This window comes from Lotus japonicus, chromosome 3 (assembly GCF_012489685.1).
Source record: "Lotus japonicus ecotype B-129 chromosome 3, LjGifu_v1.2".
Classification (NCBI taxonomy): domain Eukaryota; kingdom Viridiplantae; phylum Streptophyta; class Magnoliopsida; order Fabales; family Fabaceae; genus Lotus; species Lotus japonicus.
Window position 1 is genome coordinate 96160794 of NC_080043.1, and position 17317 is coordinate 96178110.

A 17317-nucleotide genomic window follows, 5' to 3' on the forward strand; every position below is an offset into this window, starting at 1 on the left:
ACTATAGAGCAGCTATAATTCGGTTTATTGATTCTCTTCTGAATACAATAATTAGGGTTACAGTGTTACAAGTTTATATAGGGATACTAACGATCTAATATTTATATAACATTTTGGGCCCATAAAAAACAATGTGTTATGCTATTGGAGATGGCCCAAGAGAGTTTCCAAGTTCCAACCTAATACAACACCTGATCTCAACCCTAGGCTCTCCAGTTTCCAGAAGCTTGACCGTCTCCAGTCACCTGACGAACAGGTCCTCCAATCAAGCTAGCTATGGCGTCTTTCTACTAGGAAGGTAAACACTTGTTTTCTCTCCCTTCTAATTAAACGGTTTCTTGTTCTTCCATATTCTATATTCGACTCTTCCTCAACATTGTTAATCAATAAATTCCAAATATTTACATGCATGCTGACATATAACTACTTTTGCAGATGATATTAATAAGGAGCAAGATCAAGAACACCAAGACATGAAAGCTATACACAAACAGAAAAGAAAATCAGTTCCAACAATAATTGATAAGCACACTGAAATTCCTGATCATGTATACAACAGCTGGATTAGAAAGCCTCACCCTTCAACTATAAGAAAGCGAAAACAACAGGTTTTGTATATCAGTATATGATTGTTCACTTATCACCCCTCAAATTTTAAGTGTCCAACTCCGGACTAGTTTATTTTCATTTAAAGCGTGCATCTATCTCTGAACCAATGATATTTATGGAGAGCTTAATGTCATAAAATCAGAAAAAGAAAAGTGACTGAAATTACTTATATACTTTGTCATAGAAGGCTGGTTCATCAAAGATACCTGACCTCATGAAGCTACCATCGGTTGTGCGTTGTGAGAAATTTTTTAGAGGTCAGAAGGATGTACATTTTCCAGCACCTCTTCTTGACTTATGGACTGAAAGTGCAGGTAAAGTTTTTTAAAATAATATTAGTTAACAACTTAAGATTGAGAATCTACTTCACCTCTATATTGAAAAACAAACATCATTTTATGCAGAAGACCTTTTTTCAAAACCATCATCTTCACCACCTCCAACAAGAGATAATGAGCTTGTAGATGAACTCCCGGCTAACCCTGACCATGGCTTGATAGGGAATGAAGCTACTCCCAATGCAGGGAAATCTGGTATTGGTTTTTTTCTTCTAAAATAATTGATGAAGTGTATGACTATGAAGTGGAATAATTGTTACTTCAAATGAAATTCTAGGAGGAGACAAGGTACGTTCCTAACATTCTGGCGCGCTGATATAGAAAACATCATGGATTGGTAGACCTTGAGACACTGGCTTAAAGGGCGTCTGGTAAGCTGTCTGAAGTTGATGATTCTACACCAAATGAAGGAAGATTACTTTGTTAAAGTTTTTATAATGAATAGGTTAAAGCTCATTTGGAAAATATGAAGTTGGATCCTTCTTTATTCTCAGTAAATTTCTTTAGGCTCTGTGTTTTTTTCATTCAAATTGTCCAAAGCATTTTTCAATGAATATTATTCCCCCGTTGTTCTATCATGCTCCATGTTTTCGAAGTGTTTGTATAATTTCATTACACTGAGAAAGTAGAGAATTAGGGTTGATTTCAAAATCTTACTGCTGAAAGCTTTTTTGGATCTTTCTACCAAGCATATATATTTTTATGAATATTTGTTGGAGGGTATAACATTGATGTGGTTAAAAAAATAACATCAATCTAGGTTATTAAAGAAAATGAAGAAGAAAAAATGTATGAGGAGAGTGAGCAGGAAATGGTTTTTACGTAGGGGTGGAAACTAGCTTCTTTAAGGCTCTTTTGTGTGGATGGAAGATGGGGGAGAAGAGGAGAGAGAGGGGTTTGGGGGATAGCAGAGGGAAGCTTTGAGTATGGTAGTTCCTCAAAAAATGGTCGAGAAAGGGTAATGGGTGGGAGGAAAATGCAAAACAACTAAATTAAATGAAATATAATTTGAAAGGATTAAATCTGAAGCGAAAATTATATGTGGACGCCTATATGTAACTAGGATTGCCACGTGGACTGATGACTGGATAAAAAATATTTCAACAAATACTTAAGGATATTATAAGGATTATTTTCCATCAAACAAATTTCTTAGGGATTAATAACTGCAAATCTTTTTTATATTAACCATTTTATATTATAATATATAAATCAGAGATAAAAACATATTTAACTCATAAATATATGAGATACTATGGAATCCAATAAAAAATAAAATTAATAAAATGTAACTTTTTTTAAAAGTGATTGGAGCAAAATCTTCTCCAATTACATTATATTTTATTATATTATAACATATTTTTTCATTTAAAATTTTAATAATGATATATAATATATATATATATATATAATATCTATGAATTTAAAACTTTTAACTTAAGTCATAATTTATTCTCTAGTGAAGAAAACCAAGACACGGTGAGAAATGGTGCATGGAAGTTGGTGTATATCAATTTTTTTTTAAGTTAAAAAAATATATAAATATAGATAAAGTTGAGAAATAACCCTCTTAATATGAGTGAGTATAATAATCAAGCCATCGTAAGCTAGCATAAACTCAGCTACTAAAGCAAAAAACCACTAACAACCTCTAAGAACACCAAAAAAACAAGGTGGCTCCAGATGTGGCTTCTATGCCTCCTGCAGCTTCATTTTAATAAATTTCCACTTTAAAAAAAAAAGGTTCGCCGGAGGCATTTTGTTTCAATCTATCTGTTATTATATTGAAGATCAATGGTCACAAATGATTCGTTGGATTCGTTAAAAAAAATTCAGGACAAATATGATTTCATTGCTGAGGTGTTGTTTTGAAGTTCTTGTTATCTTATAGGCGAAAACCACAGGTTTTCTGAACCAGTGATATTTATGGACTTATATGCTCACAAGATACTTCTATTTGTCCTAGCAGGCTGGTTGATCAAAGATACCTGACCTCATGAAGCTACCAGGATGTACACTATCCAGCACCTCTTCTGGACTTGTGGACTAAAAGTGCAGGTAATATAAAGTTTTTCAAGATAATATTAGTTAACAAAGGTTTAGAACCTACTTCACCTCTATATTGAAAAACAAACATCATCTTGTGCAGAACGCCTTCTTCCAAAGCCATCATTAGCTCGTAGGTGAACTCTGAGCTAACCATGACCATGGCTTGTGAGGGAATATAGCTACTTCCAGTGCAGGGAAATCTGGTTATATGGTAACTCTTGATACATTGTAAATTTGGATAACATGTAGTTGAATTCTTCTTTATTCTCATTAAATTTTCTTTCTACCTCCCCAATTCCTAACTTGAATGGGATTTGAAGTTAGATTTTCCTTTTGTAGAAGAAGAGCAGATGAGATAAGAGGTAGTAAACAGTATGCACTATATAACTATTAATTGCAGTAACTAGCCATAACATGCAATTGTCAATCTTCCCATTCACAACACACAGATATACTTAGATTATTATTGTTTTTCCTTCTTCAGATATTATTTCTCTCTCTACTGAACCTTGAGAGTGAGACATGGTTCAAGCTTCAAAAAGAATAACTCAACTCATTTCTCAAAGTGTTTGTTTAACTAATATTTTGTTTACCACAGAAATTATGTTAAAACGAAATTTCACATTGAAAACAAAACAGGCGCTCTGTCTAAAATCCCAACGGCACAACATTACTTGGTTTTAGGGCAGAAGAATCTATTAAACCCAATATAACTAATGAAGCTGATGGAACCAAAGCCAAACAATCCTTTACACATAATCCTTAGTACATGACATAACTGATGCCTCCTTTATCCCCTCCCCTGTCTTGTTTTAAACAGATTATAAAATCCTTACCAATATAGCTCATAAATAAAATGAATCATTGACAAATGGATCCAAATTTATCTGTTATAAAGTGGCATTGTGCACACACAATCAAACATTCTCACTCACACATGCTTGCAATTGCAATTACATCATTACTATTTATTGTAATAAAATAAGGTTACTTCATGTTCCAACAACAGTCTTCTAAGACTATGTGTGGATGTTACTAGATCAGTACCGGTGTAAACAGACATTAGCATCCACTTCAAAACGAATAGTGTAATGAATTGATATGAAAGTTCGCTACATTGTGATCAAGTGATATCCAAGCACATTAAAACTTCCAGGCTGATATAGAAAAGAGAGGTCTTCCCTCCCAACACATAAACAAGCAATTCTTGTCCTGTACAGTATGATATCCACCCACATAGTTTTGCAACAAGGTTTTTGCCTGAATCATCCCATTGGGGCTGATTGATACCATCCCAAATCCAGCCAATTGAAGCCTTGGGATCCATGTCCGAACCACCTCATACCTCTCCTTTCTCTCAACTCCTTCACATGCAATGATGTTCTTTATTTGCTTCCCAAGTAGCATCTTCTCTAGTAATGTTCTGTCCACTAATGTTCTAGGAAAGGTAGCTTCCAAGCAATCAAAGAGTGCACCATAAAATTGCAAAGCATTCTCCATCCTATCTGTCAAAGTAGAGCCATTCACATTGGCTTCTTGCTCAGTGATCACCATCACTTTAGGTTGTAGCTTCCACAGGCCATTTAGAAAACACTCCATCTTAGGTGGACTTAGAGAAAGGGGTGACAATGCTGAATCCGGACTTGAATTGATCTTGTTCTTGTTCTTATTCTGTTTCCCAAGCATTTGTGCATATTGGTTCATTGATGCTTCTGCAGGTGCGTAGTTCATGGTTCTGACCATTTCATCACTAGTGGCTAGAAGAGAGTGAAGTTGAAGTACACAGCTTATTGCAAGTGGCTCTCCCTTCTCCAAAGGCAACTTTTCAAGGTCTAGATTCTCCAAAGTGCTCACAACAGCATTGAATTTGAAATCGAAATTCAACCTCTCAGCTTCTAGTCTCAAATGCAATCCCATCTGTTCTAAGACCTCATACTTCTCATGTATGCATGTAACTTTGATTTTCACATCTGGTGGGTCTGGTAAATGCTCTTTCAAACTCTTCATAAGATAAATCCACTGAGTGGCATCACATGCACTGAGATCAAGGATATTGATAAATTTTTCTTGTCCCATGGCTTCAATGATGGCCTGATTTGTGGTCTTGTATGCAATCTTCAAAAATGGATACAACTCAAAGAAGAAATTTCTTACAAGTTGTTCCTCTGGAGTTGATAATTTTGTTGACAAACTTAGAACTTTTGGTACCCCTCTCAAGTTTTTGCTCACTTGGCAACAAGCTAGTGCCTCACTGAAATAAGTGGCTACCCTTTGCATTGAATCACCTTCTGGGGTTGCAAACTGAGAAATATAGTACAGTCCAATATCTGCATCGATGAAGTTGCATGATTCAGTAAACACTGCAGTGTCTTTCAGAAGATGGACCAGTTTTAAGCCCTTGTCTTCCATTGGAGATACAACTGAATCAATAAAAGAAACTGTGTAAGTGTAAGAGAGTAATGTGTACAAGATAAGATATGATAACAAAATTCAATCACTATCTAGATCGCTAAGTGTAAAACTGATTTTGAGAGAGAGACTTGGTTAGAATTCGACATGATAAGATAATAATTTTCTTTCATAGTCTCACCCTCACTCCAAATCAAATTAGGATATGTGAAGAATCTTACTCATAAGAAGGGCAAATTTCATATTAGAGGTAGAGATCCTATTAATTACCTGAGCCCAATTAATTAGTTGATCAAGGTAGCAAACTCTCAACTTTTATAAAGCTTTTTCAATCCAATTGAGAACTAGGATGAAAAATTCTTAGAGGTTTCGTTTCAATGCCCCCAAGAGAACCGCATATGTATTCTGGTGTTGAGTTTTAAAGGGGTGGGAGCAAAAGGTTGAAGTTCTTGTCATAATCGAATTTCAGAATTTAGCTCTTGGCAACAACGGAAATTTACCAGTAATTGGTTTGTACTGTGTACTTTGTTAGTTGTACAATTTCAGATGCAACTATAGATCGAGTCTGAGATATCTATCTATCCAGAATTGTCTTGTTCACTCCACATAAACATTATTATTGCCCCCAAACTTATAAAATATAAAATATTGGTTCCACCGTAAAATGCGTTAGAATCACTTCTGGTCAGAAACTACAAGTCCTAATTTCTTACACCATATTTGGTTTTGCCGTGCGAAATCTTATAATCACTTCTGAATAAAAAAAACTACAAAGTGTATTTTCTAAAGTTACCGTCGTTATTAGATCAATTTAACAGCAACCTATGTATAAACGAACTAAGTAACAATGTTCTCATTGCTGCTTAGTACATAGTGAATGAAGGGCATCAATTGCTCCAAGCCTTCACAGTCTTAAATGCTGCCAAAAAAGTCATTTGGATTTATGAAAAACGGCATACTCAGAAAAAAGGAGAATGGGACAGAGATTTTGTTCACATTGGAGGAGGAGCCAAATGAGAATAGGACAATATATGTTGACTAGTGTTAGATATATATTAAAGTAGCTGGAATTAATATTTTTAGCACCTGTGTGAGAAAGAATATACTACATCTTTGATATAATCAAACATAGGTGGTTTCATATATAATCAGTTCTTAGTGGTGTTACTTAGGAGTTTCAGCTGCCACAATGTCCCATTAAGTTCAGAGTTTAAATTTTATCATGTCATAGTTAACTTTATTATGGCATGCATCATAATTCCTAAAGTCCAAATAGTTTACTTTTATCAATGGAAAATAAAGGAAAAATATGTAATTTAAGAATTTCTAATAATGGGCTACTAGGTTTGCTTGGGAAGAAAAACTGATTAATTTTTGGGGGACCGGAAAAGTGTGGACACTATCTTTGGGCTTTTCTCTTTTGGGCTTATTCTAATAAGGTGTTTGTTTCTTGATGGAAAAAACCGCATATTTTGTACTCATTTGGTTTGGCATAAATATTATACTTAGTTTAATATACATAGATATAGACTAGCATAAATTAGTTTTCATAAGAAAAAATTATTTTAATAATTAACACCTTTAAGCAGAAAAATATCTTTATGCCTAACTCACTATCAATTATTTCATTAATGTTCCATTGTCAACTACTTAATATAATTAATAGTATATATCAAGACCCAAGTTATCAACACCTGGGAGATATTTTATATAAAGTCGATTTTCTTATGTGAGAATAAAACACAATTATTTAATCTAATTATAAATGGTTAAGATGAAATAATTACATTATTATTTAATGGATCTTCTCAGTACAAGCCTAATCATTAATTTACATTTTTAATGGTGAATATAAAAAAGTGATAAGTTATATATAATTAGCGACTAGCTTGACTTTATTCGCAAGAACAAATCACTTCTCCTCAAGACGAGGGAATATATATTGCTCGTGGTACTAACTAGACTCACTCAAACTTTTTACAATTAATATAATTTTTTGGTTTAACCCAAAGTATCCACCGCCTACAACAATGATTATTCCTTTGGTCGCGGGATGCGGGTGCTCGCACTAAGCCGGCAAGAAACAACTAACCATAAAAATTGTGCTTCATTTCCATTAACAAAGATTAAACTCTCAACCATGGTTAAAGAATAAGGCGAGCAACCACCACGTCACACCTTAACGTACTTAATTAGATGTGTAATTAACTGCAGCGTGCAGCAGCTGCATAGGATGAGGGAGGTATCAGAACTGATTAACGGCAACGTTGTCAATATGTACATAAAGAAAATAAAGAGAGGCGGATAAAAAGAATGAATGAATAAGAAGCTGTAACCAGCCAATTAATTCATGCATCCACCTATTGAATCCATTGAAGGTTTGAATTTGAGCCGACATAACTCGTGTCAATGAAGCAAAGTTCTCCCCCACGTACCGTTTTCCTCTTCTAATAAATCTTCACTTCACATCAAGCATATTTATATCAATGAATCCTCAACTCAATTACCCCACATATTCATTAATGTTCTCTTTATAAAAGCCCCCATATCCTGAGTCTTAATTTAATTCTTCAATCTAAAGCCAACCAACCTACCATAAAGGCTTATTTGGCTTTCTCTTCTTTTTCATCTTCTTCTTCCATGGAATCCTCCAATTGCAATTGGGTTCTCAAACATGTTCCCATTGTTTTACTAGTTCTAACTTTCTTCCTTAATTCTTCAACCTATGCAACTCCAAGTTCTTCATCATCACTTTTGGACCTTGTGGTTGCCAACACCACAACCATGCACCGCAATTTCACTGCGGTATCAAATTTTAGACTCATAAACAGAAGGATTTTGAAGGATTGCTCTGCTTCAAGCCCTTTTGTTCAAGTCAATGTCACCTCCACCACAAACTCTAGCCTCTCAGATGAGGAGTTTGTGACGGTTACAGTCACTGGCGTTTCAAAACCTTCAGATGGTGATTGGGTGGCTATGATCTCACCTTCAAATTCTAAGTAAGAATTCACTAATATACATAAATTTATATATATATATATATATATATGTATTTGGTTTAAAATTGATTTGAGATATAATTAATTTTACTGGTTAAAAGTGAATTGAACGTGAAGTAATTCATGTTTATATATTTATGTGAAATATAGTTGTGAAAAGTTACTATTTACATTTTCATCTCAAAATTGATTTTGAAACTAAAATTTGACTCGTTTGCTTTCTGCATTTTGTTGTCACAAAATCAAGTAAATGACACTACTCACAGTAGTAGCTTTTGAAAATAAGCAATTCAATTGTGAAAATACAGGCCAAATCCCCTAAAATTGATTTTGAGTGGAAAATCAATTCGAACACTTTTAAACGTGAAATTGAACATACCATTAGATGGTAGTGTTCAAACCATTCCTTGGACTGTATTCATACCAATAACATGAAGTTAATGGAGTTTAATTTTTTGGTTTTCTAATTACTGGTACAATGTACATGTTTGTACATGCAGTGTGGAAACTTGTCTCCTCAATGAGTTCTACTATCTACAAACTGGTGACACTTCAAAACTTCCTCTGCTTTGCCATTACCCTGTCAAGGTATGTTCATATGCTTCCTCTGCCTTTGAAATATATTTTAAATTTTCTTCTTTCTATATTGTCATAACATGCCACATAAATGCCGCACCTATTATCTTAGTTGGGTATATGGTGCAAAACTTGCTTATTAATGAATTTGACATCCATTTTTTAACATTTTATCTCCATGCAAACCAGTTTTATTTTTCAATTTTGACTATAATTTTTCTAATTATGTTATCATTTTTAATAGCAGAAATATATATACTTTTTATTTATATTGTCTCTTTCACAAAAACGTGTATGTATTTTAAAATTCTATACTAAATCGAATAAAAAAATGTCAATTTTCTATTTAGATCAATTATTGAATGAAATTTTTTATTTTATTTTTATCTTCCTTCTTTTATCAATAAATAAATTTCTTTACTTCGTTTTTAAGCAAGCAGTTAGAAGTTCGATTTTCAACTTAGGTGAATGAAAAAACTCATTAATTAATATAGCCGCTGTCATTTTGCGCGTTGGCGACGAGATGATGAATAAATAAACTTCTTAATTCAATATTAGACAATATGTGACATTGCAATTCATCATTAATCACACACGCCGTAGCTGACTTAATTAATCTGTTAATCACCCATAGGTTGCCCTTTCTTTCTCAATTCTCAGTGAGTTATAGTTCGACATGCCCTGTTGAATAAGCATTCTCCATCTGTGTGTTCATACACGCTTGCTTTTTTTCAATGGTGCAACCATGTGCACCTTTTCAGTGTTTAATGAGTGTGGCGTTTCATCATTTTGTACATAAACTAGACGTTATTTTCTAGTTTCAACCCAATTTACGCATTTAACCATATCTAAAATATTCTTTATATTATTCGTTTGAGCGCACAATAGAAATCACGATGGACAATCACAAAATTAAATTAAAGTTGTTTTTGTTCACGGTGACTTTGCCTCACCATGCATGATTTTTATGTTGTTAGTGTATATTTTGAAATCGTTCTATAATATGGATGTTCGGCTTCATTTTCATTCATGTTTTTTGTATGCAAGAAGACACATCATATTTTAAGAAATTTTCAATATATATAATAAATTAACTGAATCCACCTTAATTATCGGAATTAAATTTCTTCTTCTGCTACCATATAACTATATATGATGATCATACTTGCTTGCACATTTGGTGACAAAATTAATAACAATTTTGTTTTCATAACCAAGAATGAGAATAGCACATTTGGACGTCAAAGCCAAGAATTGATGTAAACAAACGTGATGATCTCTTGACGTGATTGTCAAAGCGAGGTTACGTCCACGTAATAATTTTATTGATATTGAAAGCTCAAACATGGTTTTCAGAGGCTTAAAATTAGTAATTACTATAAATTTGGTGGAAGTGGAATAAAGGTATATTCCTATTCCATACTACTATATCTGCCACTTTTATGTGTTTGTAATGTCTCAGGATATGATGCTTCCACCTTACCTGGTGAACATGATGCTTACACCTAATTTTTAAAAAGAAATGTATTTTCTTATATATATATTTAGAATTTTGTATGCTTTTTTTTTATTATTATATAAAACTTTGTGATTGTATTTCCTATAAATCACAGCAACAATGACTTAGTACTATTTCTAAAAAATAAACTAAACAAAAATTCCAAGTGAAAATGAAGAGAAAGAATTAGAAATATAATAGATAATATGCTACAAAACTCGAATATAAATGTATTTATTTCCTCTTTTAGTTTATTTTGTTTTTTTTATTTGGTTTGCTTCTTTAACTTTTTTGTTTGGTCAAGATATGTTTTGCTTTGAGTCAAAAGTTTTTCTTGTATGGACAATGGGTGAAAAGTCCAAAAGCAGTAAAAATGGACAATCTTGAATACTACAAGTTGAGAATTTGAGGCCATGGCCATGAGCAACCTTATTTAAGATATGAAAGCAACAACGCATCATAAACGATTAATATTTTGAAAGGTTGAGGTTGAATTCATTACATGTGATTTGATACATTAAGATAGAAGAGTGCTATGGAGAGATGGAGATGCTTCCTTTTTTCTTGTACACGTGTTATCTCTGTCACTGTCATCCATAAATTCCATGCATTTTACAGCTTAAACAAGTAATGAAGTATGGTTGATCATATTATGTTTCATAAAGTCGATACTCACCATACTAGTTCATTAAATAGGCAGCTGAAAGGTACTCTGGCACATGAATGAAAAAAGGAAAACTATAACTTTTAAACTATTTATTTCTTTTTTATTTCATGAGGAGAATATGGGAAATGTGGGAAAATAAAAATATAATCGGGTTTATATGAGGAGCTTAATTTCTATCTATCGAAAGTGTAAATTTTTTTACATAATTATCCAATTAGAATTAATCAATTTAACATGTCATAATTAAACTTGAATTTAAAAATATTTAAAATGAAAAATAAAGTGATATGATTATATGTATGTGAAAAACTCTTTACACTATCGGTCCATACAAATTAATCCTGGAATAATTGAAAATGATATACATTGATACAAAATGATAAATGTATTTATCTATTATTATTTTAAAAGAATATAAGTCATTTTTAGATAAATATATTTTCTCATTTTTCCACTTTACCAAATGAAAAGAAAAAGAGATGTCTTCACATATTCTTGGGGGACATGGTAGATAAATAGTAATGGAGGGGCTTGATTGTAACAATTCAAAAGGTTGAGGGATTAAATCTGCTCAAAAAGTTATTAGATGACTAAAATCACCTATATTGCAAATTCGAGGGATAAAAAATATAATAAAGTTTTTCTTTCATTCAAGAAACATATAACATTATATTTTCTTTGGTTTCATTTTCTCTTCTAATCCAAACAAAGTGTGCCATGAAAAATGAAAAAAGAATTGACACATGTTCATGTGATGATCAATCATGGAATTGTCCTGCATCTTGTAATAATGTTGTTTGTGTGTGCATTTGAATTAACTAAAACATAGGCACAATACATGAAAATGGATCCAGATTACCTCAGTTGCAAAAACAAAGAATGTAAGCAAAACCAGAATGGGAAATCCAGTGTCACAACTTGCAGTGGCTCAATAAAGTTCCATGTTATCAACATAAGAAGTGACATTGAGTTTGTGTTCTTCTCTGGTGGATTCCTGAAACCCTGCATTGTGGGAAGATCCTTGCCTCTTGGTTTTGCTAATCCTAAGAAGCCACTCTATGGCCATCTTTCAAGCATAGATTCAACTGGAACATCAGTATGACATTTCACTGTTCTGCTGCAAATCTTCTGTTAATTTTTTTTTTCCCTCAAATGTGATTAGGAAAGAGCTAAAAACTAATGATTCTAAAATGACTGGTGGTGCAGATGAGATTGACATGGGTTAGTGGAGACAATGAACCTCAGCAAGTCCAGTATGGAGGTGGAAAAACTGTTACATCAGCAGTCACCACATTTTCACAAGATGATATGTGCAGTAAGTAATAAGCTTAACTTTTCCCTACTCATGAGTATTTATTTCATGTATGCTTCTATATAGTTTAGTTTATGAACTAGCATGCCTTGATCAGTTTCTTTTTCTCTTAATCAATTCTGACACCCAAAAGTTATCATTTGTGTGTTTGGCTCCACGTTTAGGATCCTTGTAATCAATTCTCATTGACCAGAATCACTTTTAGATGGTTATATAGATATTTGGCAATAGACTTAGGGAATTGAATTTAGTCCCCAAATCAATTCTGCGGAGAAGCTAGAAAGAGTAACTTCTGCACTGGATATAATGAATTGTGGGATTGCATAATTGGATTTCACAGAGTTACCCTTTCGAAATCACTTTTTCTTTAAACTCATCCAAACTGAAATCACTTCACTCTCAACTCACTTTTACCATAATTAATTTCACCAAATCAATTATATACAAAATCAATTCTGACAATGTTTATTCAAACACGCAAAACTTCTCCCCAGAATTAATTTTTACTTTAAAATCAATTTTAGAAGGATTTTCAAGATGCACTTAGTGAAGTAGTATTCTACACTGTTTTGATAAGGAATATTGGCAGGGGAGCTATTACACTAATTTTAGAATGGTTTTATGATCCTTGATTGATTGTTTTGTTTCAATCTGAAATTAACAGCTTCAGCCCTGCCAAGTCCAGCCAAGGATTTTGGATGGCATGACCCAGGATACATCCATTCAGCAGTTATGACAGGACTTAAGCCTTCAAGTACCTTCTCCTACAAATATGGAAGGTATGAGGTTATGGTTTGAGAAACTTTCTATTCCACCATGTCAGATGCACCAATAACTGATCTGAGATTCATTTTATCCTGAATCTTTGTCAAACTAGTATGAAAAGAACAAGGCTAGTAGGTTACATAATGGAATACTACTTACATCTGAACTGCAAGAGTTGTATTTGTATTTGTGCTCAAATTATTACAAGCAGTTGTGATTGTGCTCATTTGAATTTATAGAAAGAGTTTTTAAATTTAGATAACTGAGAATAGAATCAAACAAGCACTTAATCTTTTTTCTGCTGATGGTCCAGTAACTCAGCTGGTTGGAGTGAGCAAATCCAGTTTTCAACTCCACCTGCTGTAGGATCAGATGAGCTCAAATTCATTACATTTGGTGATATGGGCAAGACTCCTCTTGATGCTTCAGAAGAACACTACATTCAGGTAAACTTCCACTTCAAGTTAACTATCATTTAGAGTTCAAATACATATTGAGATAAGGCACAAGGATTCCAACATCATTATGTTCTGACAAGCTCAATCTTTGTTTTTCAAACAGCCAGGAGCTCTTTCTGTTATTAAAGCTATTGCCAATGATGTAGATTCAAACAATGTAAACTCAGTCTTTCACATTGGAGACATAAGCTATGCAACAGGTTTTCTAGCAGAATGGGATTTCTTCCTTAACCTTATCAAACCAGTAGCTTCCAGAGTTTCATACATGACAGCAATTGGCAATCATGAGAGGTATTAATTGCATCCATGAACCATAATGCTGTCCAATCATTTTAGACAAAAGTTCCCAGATAGTCACTACTTAATGTTCTGCAAATTGTTGACTACTCAGAAGTTAAAATTTAATGCACATATTATTTTCTTTGGATTTTGGCTCCTCAAAGAGTTTAATATCTATGCATTGACATTGTTAAAAAGTTTTACACGGACGTTCAATCAGAACTCACTATTCTGCACATCATCAATAAAGTTAAGTAAGAAACTACTTAAAAGGGAAAAATATGATTGGATGTCTGCGTAAAACTCTTTTCATTGTCGATGCATATAAATTTAATCCATACAACAATTGAAATTTTGAGAACCCCGTAGTTTGCTATATATATGCAAGTATATTATCTCAATACCGACCATTGATTTCTCAATCCATGGTTGTGATAGTTTACACTACCGTCTAAAGTGACTCCTCGGCTCCTTGCTTCAGATGAGTTAAATCCATTTCTATACTCAGAATAATTGAAGTTGTTGGTTTGATGAAAAATAGAAATAATTTTTGGTCTCATGACATAATTACTGGTCTTCTGGTACATATCAGGGATTATATAGATTCTGGTTCAGTTTATGGTACCCCCGACTCTGGTGGTGAATGTGGAGTACCTTATGAAGCATACTTTCCAATGCCCACTGCAGCAAAGGATAAGCCTTGGTACTCAATTGAACAAGCAAGTGTTCATTTTACAGTAATATCAACTGAGCATGACTGGTCAGAAAATTCTGAGCAGGTAAAATGAAGGAGATCATGTTATTTTGTTTCTTATATTTCTAGCTTCAATTAAATAATTATGTAGTATATGTGACTTTTCTTTTGCAGTACGAATGGATGAAAAAGGACATGGCATCAGTTAATAGACAAAATACCCCTTGGCTAGTCTTTATGGGGTTAGTGACTTGCAAATTTCTAAGCCTATTTTCTCAAACTTCATAGTAATCATTGGATTTATCTACTGTTTGGTTTTCCGTTGTGGAACCTCAGAATCAATTTTGATAGAGTAAAATCAACTGTGGATGAAAATATAGATGTTTGAGAGCAATTTTAGAGAATTGATTTCAGTCTCAATCAATTATGGTAGAAGCTAGATAGAGTAGTTTTTGCGTTGAACATAATCAATTGTGAGATTTTATAACTGGATTTCACATTACCTTACAAAAATCACTCTTTTCATAAATGCATCTAAATATAAACCACTTCACTTTCAACTCACTCTTACTATAATCAATTTTACCAAAATCAATTGTGATAACGCTGATCCAAATACGCACTAAGGATGACATTCTTACATGCAGACATAGACCAATGTACACCTCCAGCCATGGATTGTTCTCTACAGACACAAAATTTACTGAAGCTGTGGAGCCATTGCTATTAGAGAATAAGGTTTGCATACCAAGCTCCTTACATAGGCCCTGGTTACAGTTCCTTCTAGTAACAATTGATTGTATTCTATTTTGAACATGAAACAGGTTGACTTAGTTCTTTTTGGTCATGTGCACAACTATGAGAGAACTTGTTCCATCTATCAAAATCAATGCAAAGCCATGCCTACAAAAGACAAAAATGGAGTAGACACATATGATAACAGAAATTACAGTGCCCCTGTTCATGCTGTTATTGGCATGGCTGGCTTCACCTTGGACAAGTTCCCAAACAATGTAACTAACTACTTTTCTTTTCCTCACACTCTCCCCACATTTTCTCTTCATGCAAGAAAATTAGTTAACATCCGTTTGTTCATATATACATTCATAATCTTCTGGACTATTATGCTTATGGCATTTAACCAAGTAATTCACTTGTATGTTCTCTTGCATCTGCAGGTTGAGAGCTGGAGCCTGAAAAGGATTTCTAAGTTTGGTTATTTAAGAGCAAGTGCTACTAAAACAGATTTAAACCTAGAGGTTAGTACTTACATGTTTCTGTTCCAATCTCAATCACTAAAATAGAAAAACAAGTGAGGATAAAAGTTTATTTTTTTCTTTGTTGCATAGGAAAAAAGTTTATTTAATTGTTCATGTATTCAATATACATATGCTTGTTAATTAAGTATTTACAGATTGTTCAACCTGCAACCTCAGTTATATCTGCCAGTCAGATAAAATTACTAATTCCTTGTTTCATACTTATTCATATGTGTGCTTCTTAGAATCACTTGATACTTTCATAATGTTTCTTTATATATGGAAGTTGCATATACAGATATACTTACAAATTATATTGACTATCATCTACTTGATTGCAGTTTGTGATCTCAGATACCAGGGAAGTTAAGGACAGTTTCCACATTACAAAGTGAAAGCTCACTATAAGAAAAAGAACATATAAATAAGCAGGTTTAATATATATAGATTGAGACACACATAAAGACAAATACACAATCATGGTATTGAAAGGCAAAGGATGTCTAGAGACAGTTGCAGAGTCATTTTTTACACTGTATATGGTTGTTCTATCATGTAGGACTCTCTTCTTCAGTCTATGATATCTTGTAGCTCCAACCCAACATCTGTAATTCTTATCCAAATCAGAATGATAATAATATTCCATCTATTCATTTAGAAGCATTTCCATCTTAAATAAAGGAAAAATTGATGATGGGAAATAAGGACTCAGACTTTATGTGATTTATTTATGATTTGTAATCAAGATGTATATGTCACGAAAAGGCACTCATCTAATAAATCATTCTACTTATTTTCATAATTCTAACTTTTTTTTATAATTCTAACTTAAGACTTACCCTGTTCACGATAAATCACTTTTTTTACTTTTTTGTCCATAATGGAACGTCCTTGTTATGGACCCCTTTTTCCATTTGGGCCGGTGGTCCGTTGTTGTTTTTACCACGGGCTGGTGGTCCTTATTTTGCTGTATTCTGACTTTTTCATAACCTCTTTTTTTTTCATTGGCAAAAAAAAATTGTCTAGCTAGAATTCATAAGTGAAGGTGGATAAAATAGTGAATAGCTAAATTGGTTAGTGAAAGTCTGGCACGCCGACAAGTAGTAGTACATTTGATAACAATATCAAATTTACTCTCCATTGTTGTTCAAGTTAGTCTTTAGACCGACGTTTTATATGGTCATAAGTACTAAGTGTATGTTAGTATTTGTGTTACTTTCAAATTAAAAGTAACAATGGATGAAATTTTCAATTATCCACACCATAAATTGTCGAATCAATGTATATACAGTACTTAATTTACAAATAGCTTATATGCAATGAAATTGTAACATTAATTTTCTTTCTACATAAATTATAACATTAATTTTATGAAGTATGCTGCTGGGTTAAAAAATAAAATATC

At 33.1% G+C, this 17317-nt stretch overlaps 3 protein-coding genes across 3 annotated transcripts; 1 reads left to right on the forward strand and 2 right to left on the reverse strand.

Annotated features, from left to right (window-relative positions):
* Positions 1-4139: 4139 nt before the first annotated feature.
* Positions 4140-4700, reverse strand: LOC130745099 (GRAS family protein TF80-like). Its single transcript, XM_057597244.1, has one exon. The coding sequence runs from the start codon at positions 4698-4700 to the stop codon at positions 4140-4142; it is 561 nt and encodes a 186-aa protein (XP_057453227.1).
* Positions 4701-4723: 23 nt separating this feature from the next.
* LOC130745100 (GRAS family protein TF80-like) lies at positions 4724-5405 on the reverse strand. The gene is made up of 2 exons (XM_057597245.1): positions 4851-5405; positions 4724-4753 (listed from the first exon to the last, which is right to left on the reverse strand). The coding sequence occupies exons 1-2, from the start codon at positions 5403-5405 to the stop codon at positions 4724-4726; spliced, it is 585 nt and encodes a 194-aa protein (XP_057453228.1).
* Positions 5406-7735: 2330 nt separating this feature from the next.
* On the forward strand, positions 7736-16714 carry LOC130747866 (probable inactive purple acid phosphatase 27). The gene is made up of 13 exons (XM_057600916.1): positions 7736-8404; positions 8905-8992; positions 11975-12241; positions 12352-12460; positions 13122-13236; positions 13536-13668; positions 13784-13971; positions 14552-14738; positions 14828-14895; positions 15301-15391; positions 15478-15666; positions 15832-15912; positions 16254-16714. The coding sequence occupies exons 1-13, from the start codon at positions 8046-8048 to the stop codon at positions 16305-16307; spliced, it is 1929 nt and encodes a 642-aa protein (XP_057456899.1). The 5' UTR covers positions 7736-8045; the 3' UTR covers positions 16308-16714.
* The last annotated feature ends 603 nt before the right edge of the window (positions 16715-17317 follow it).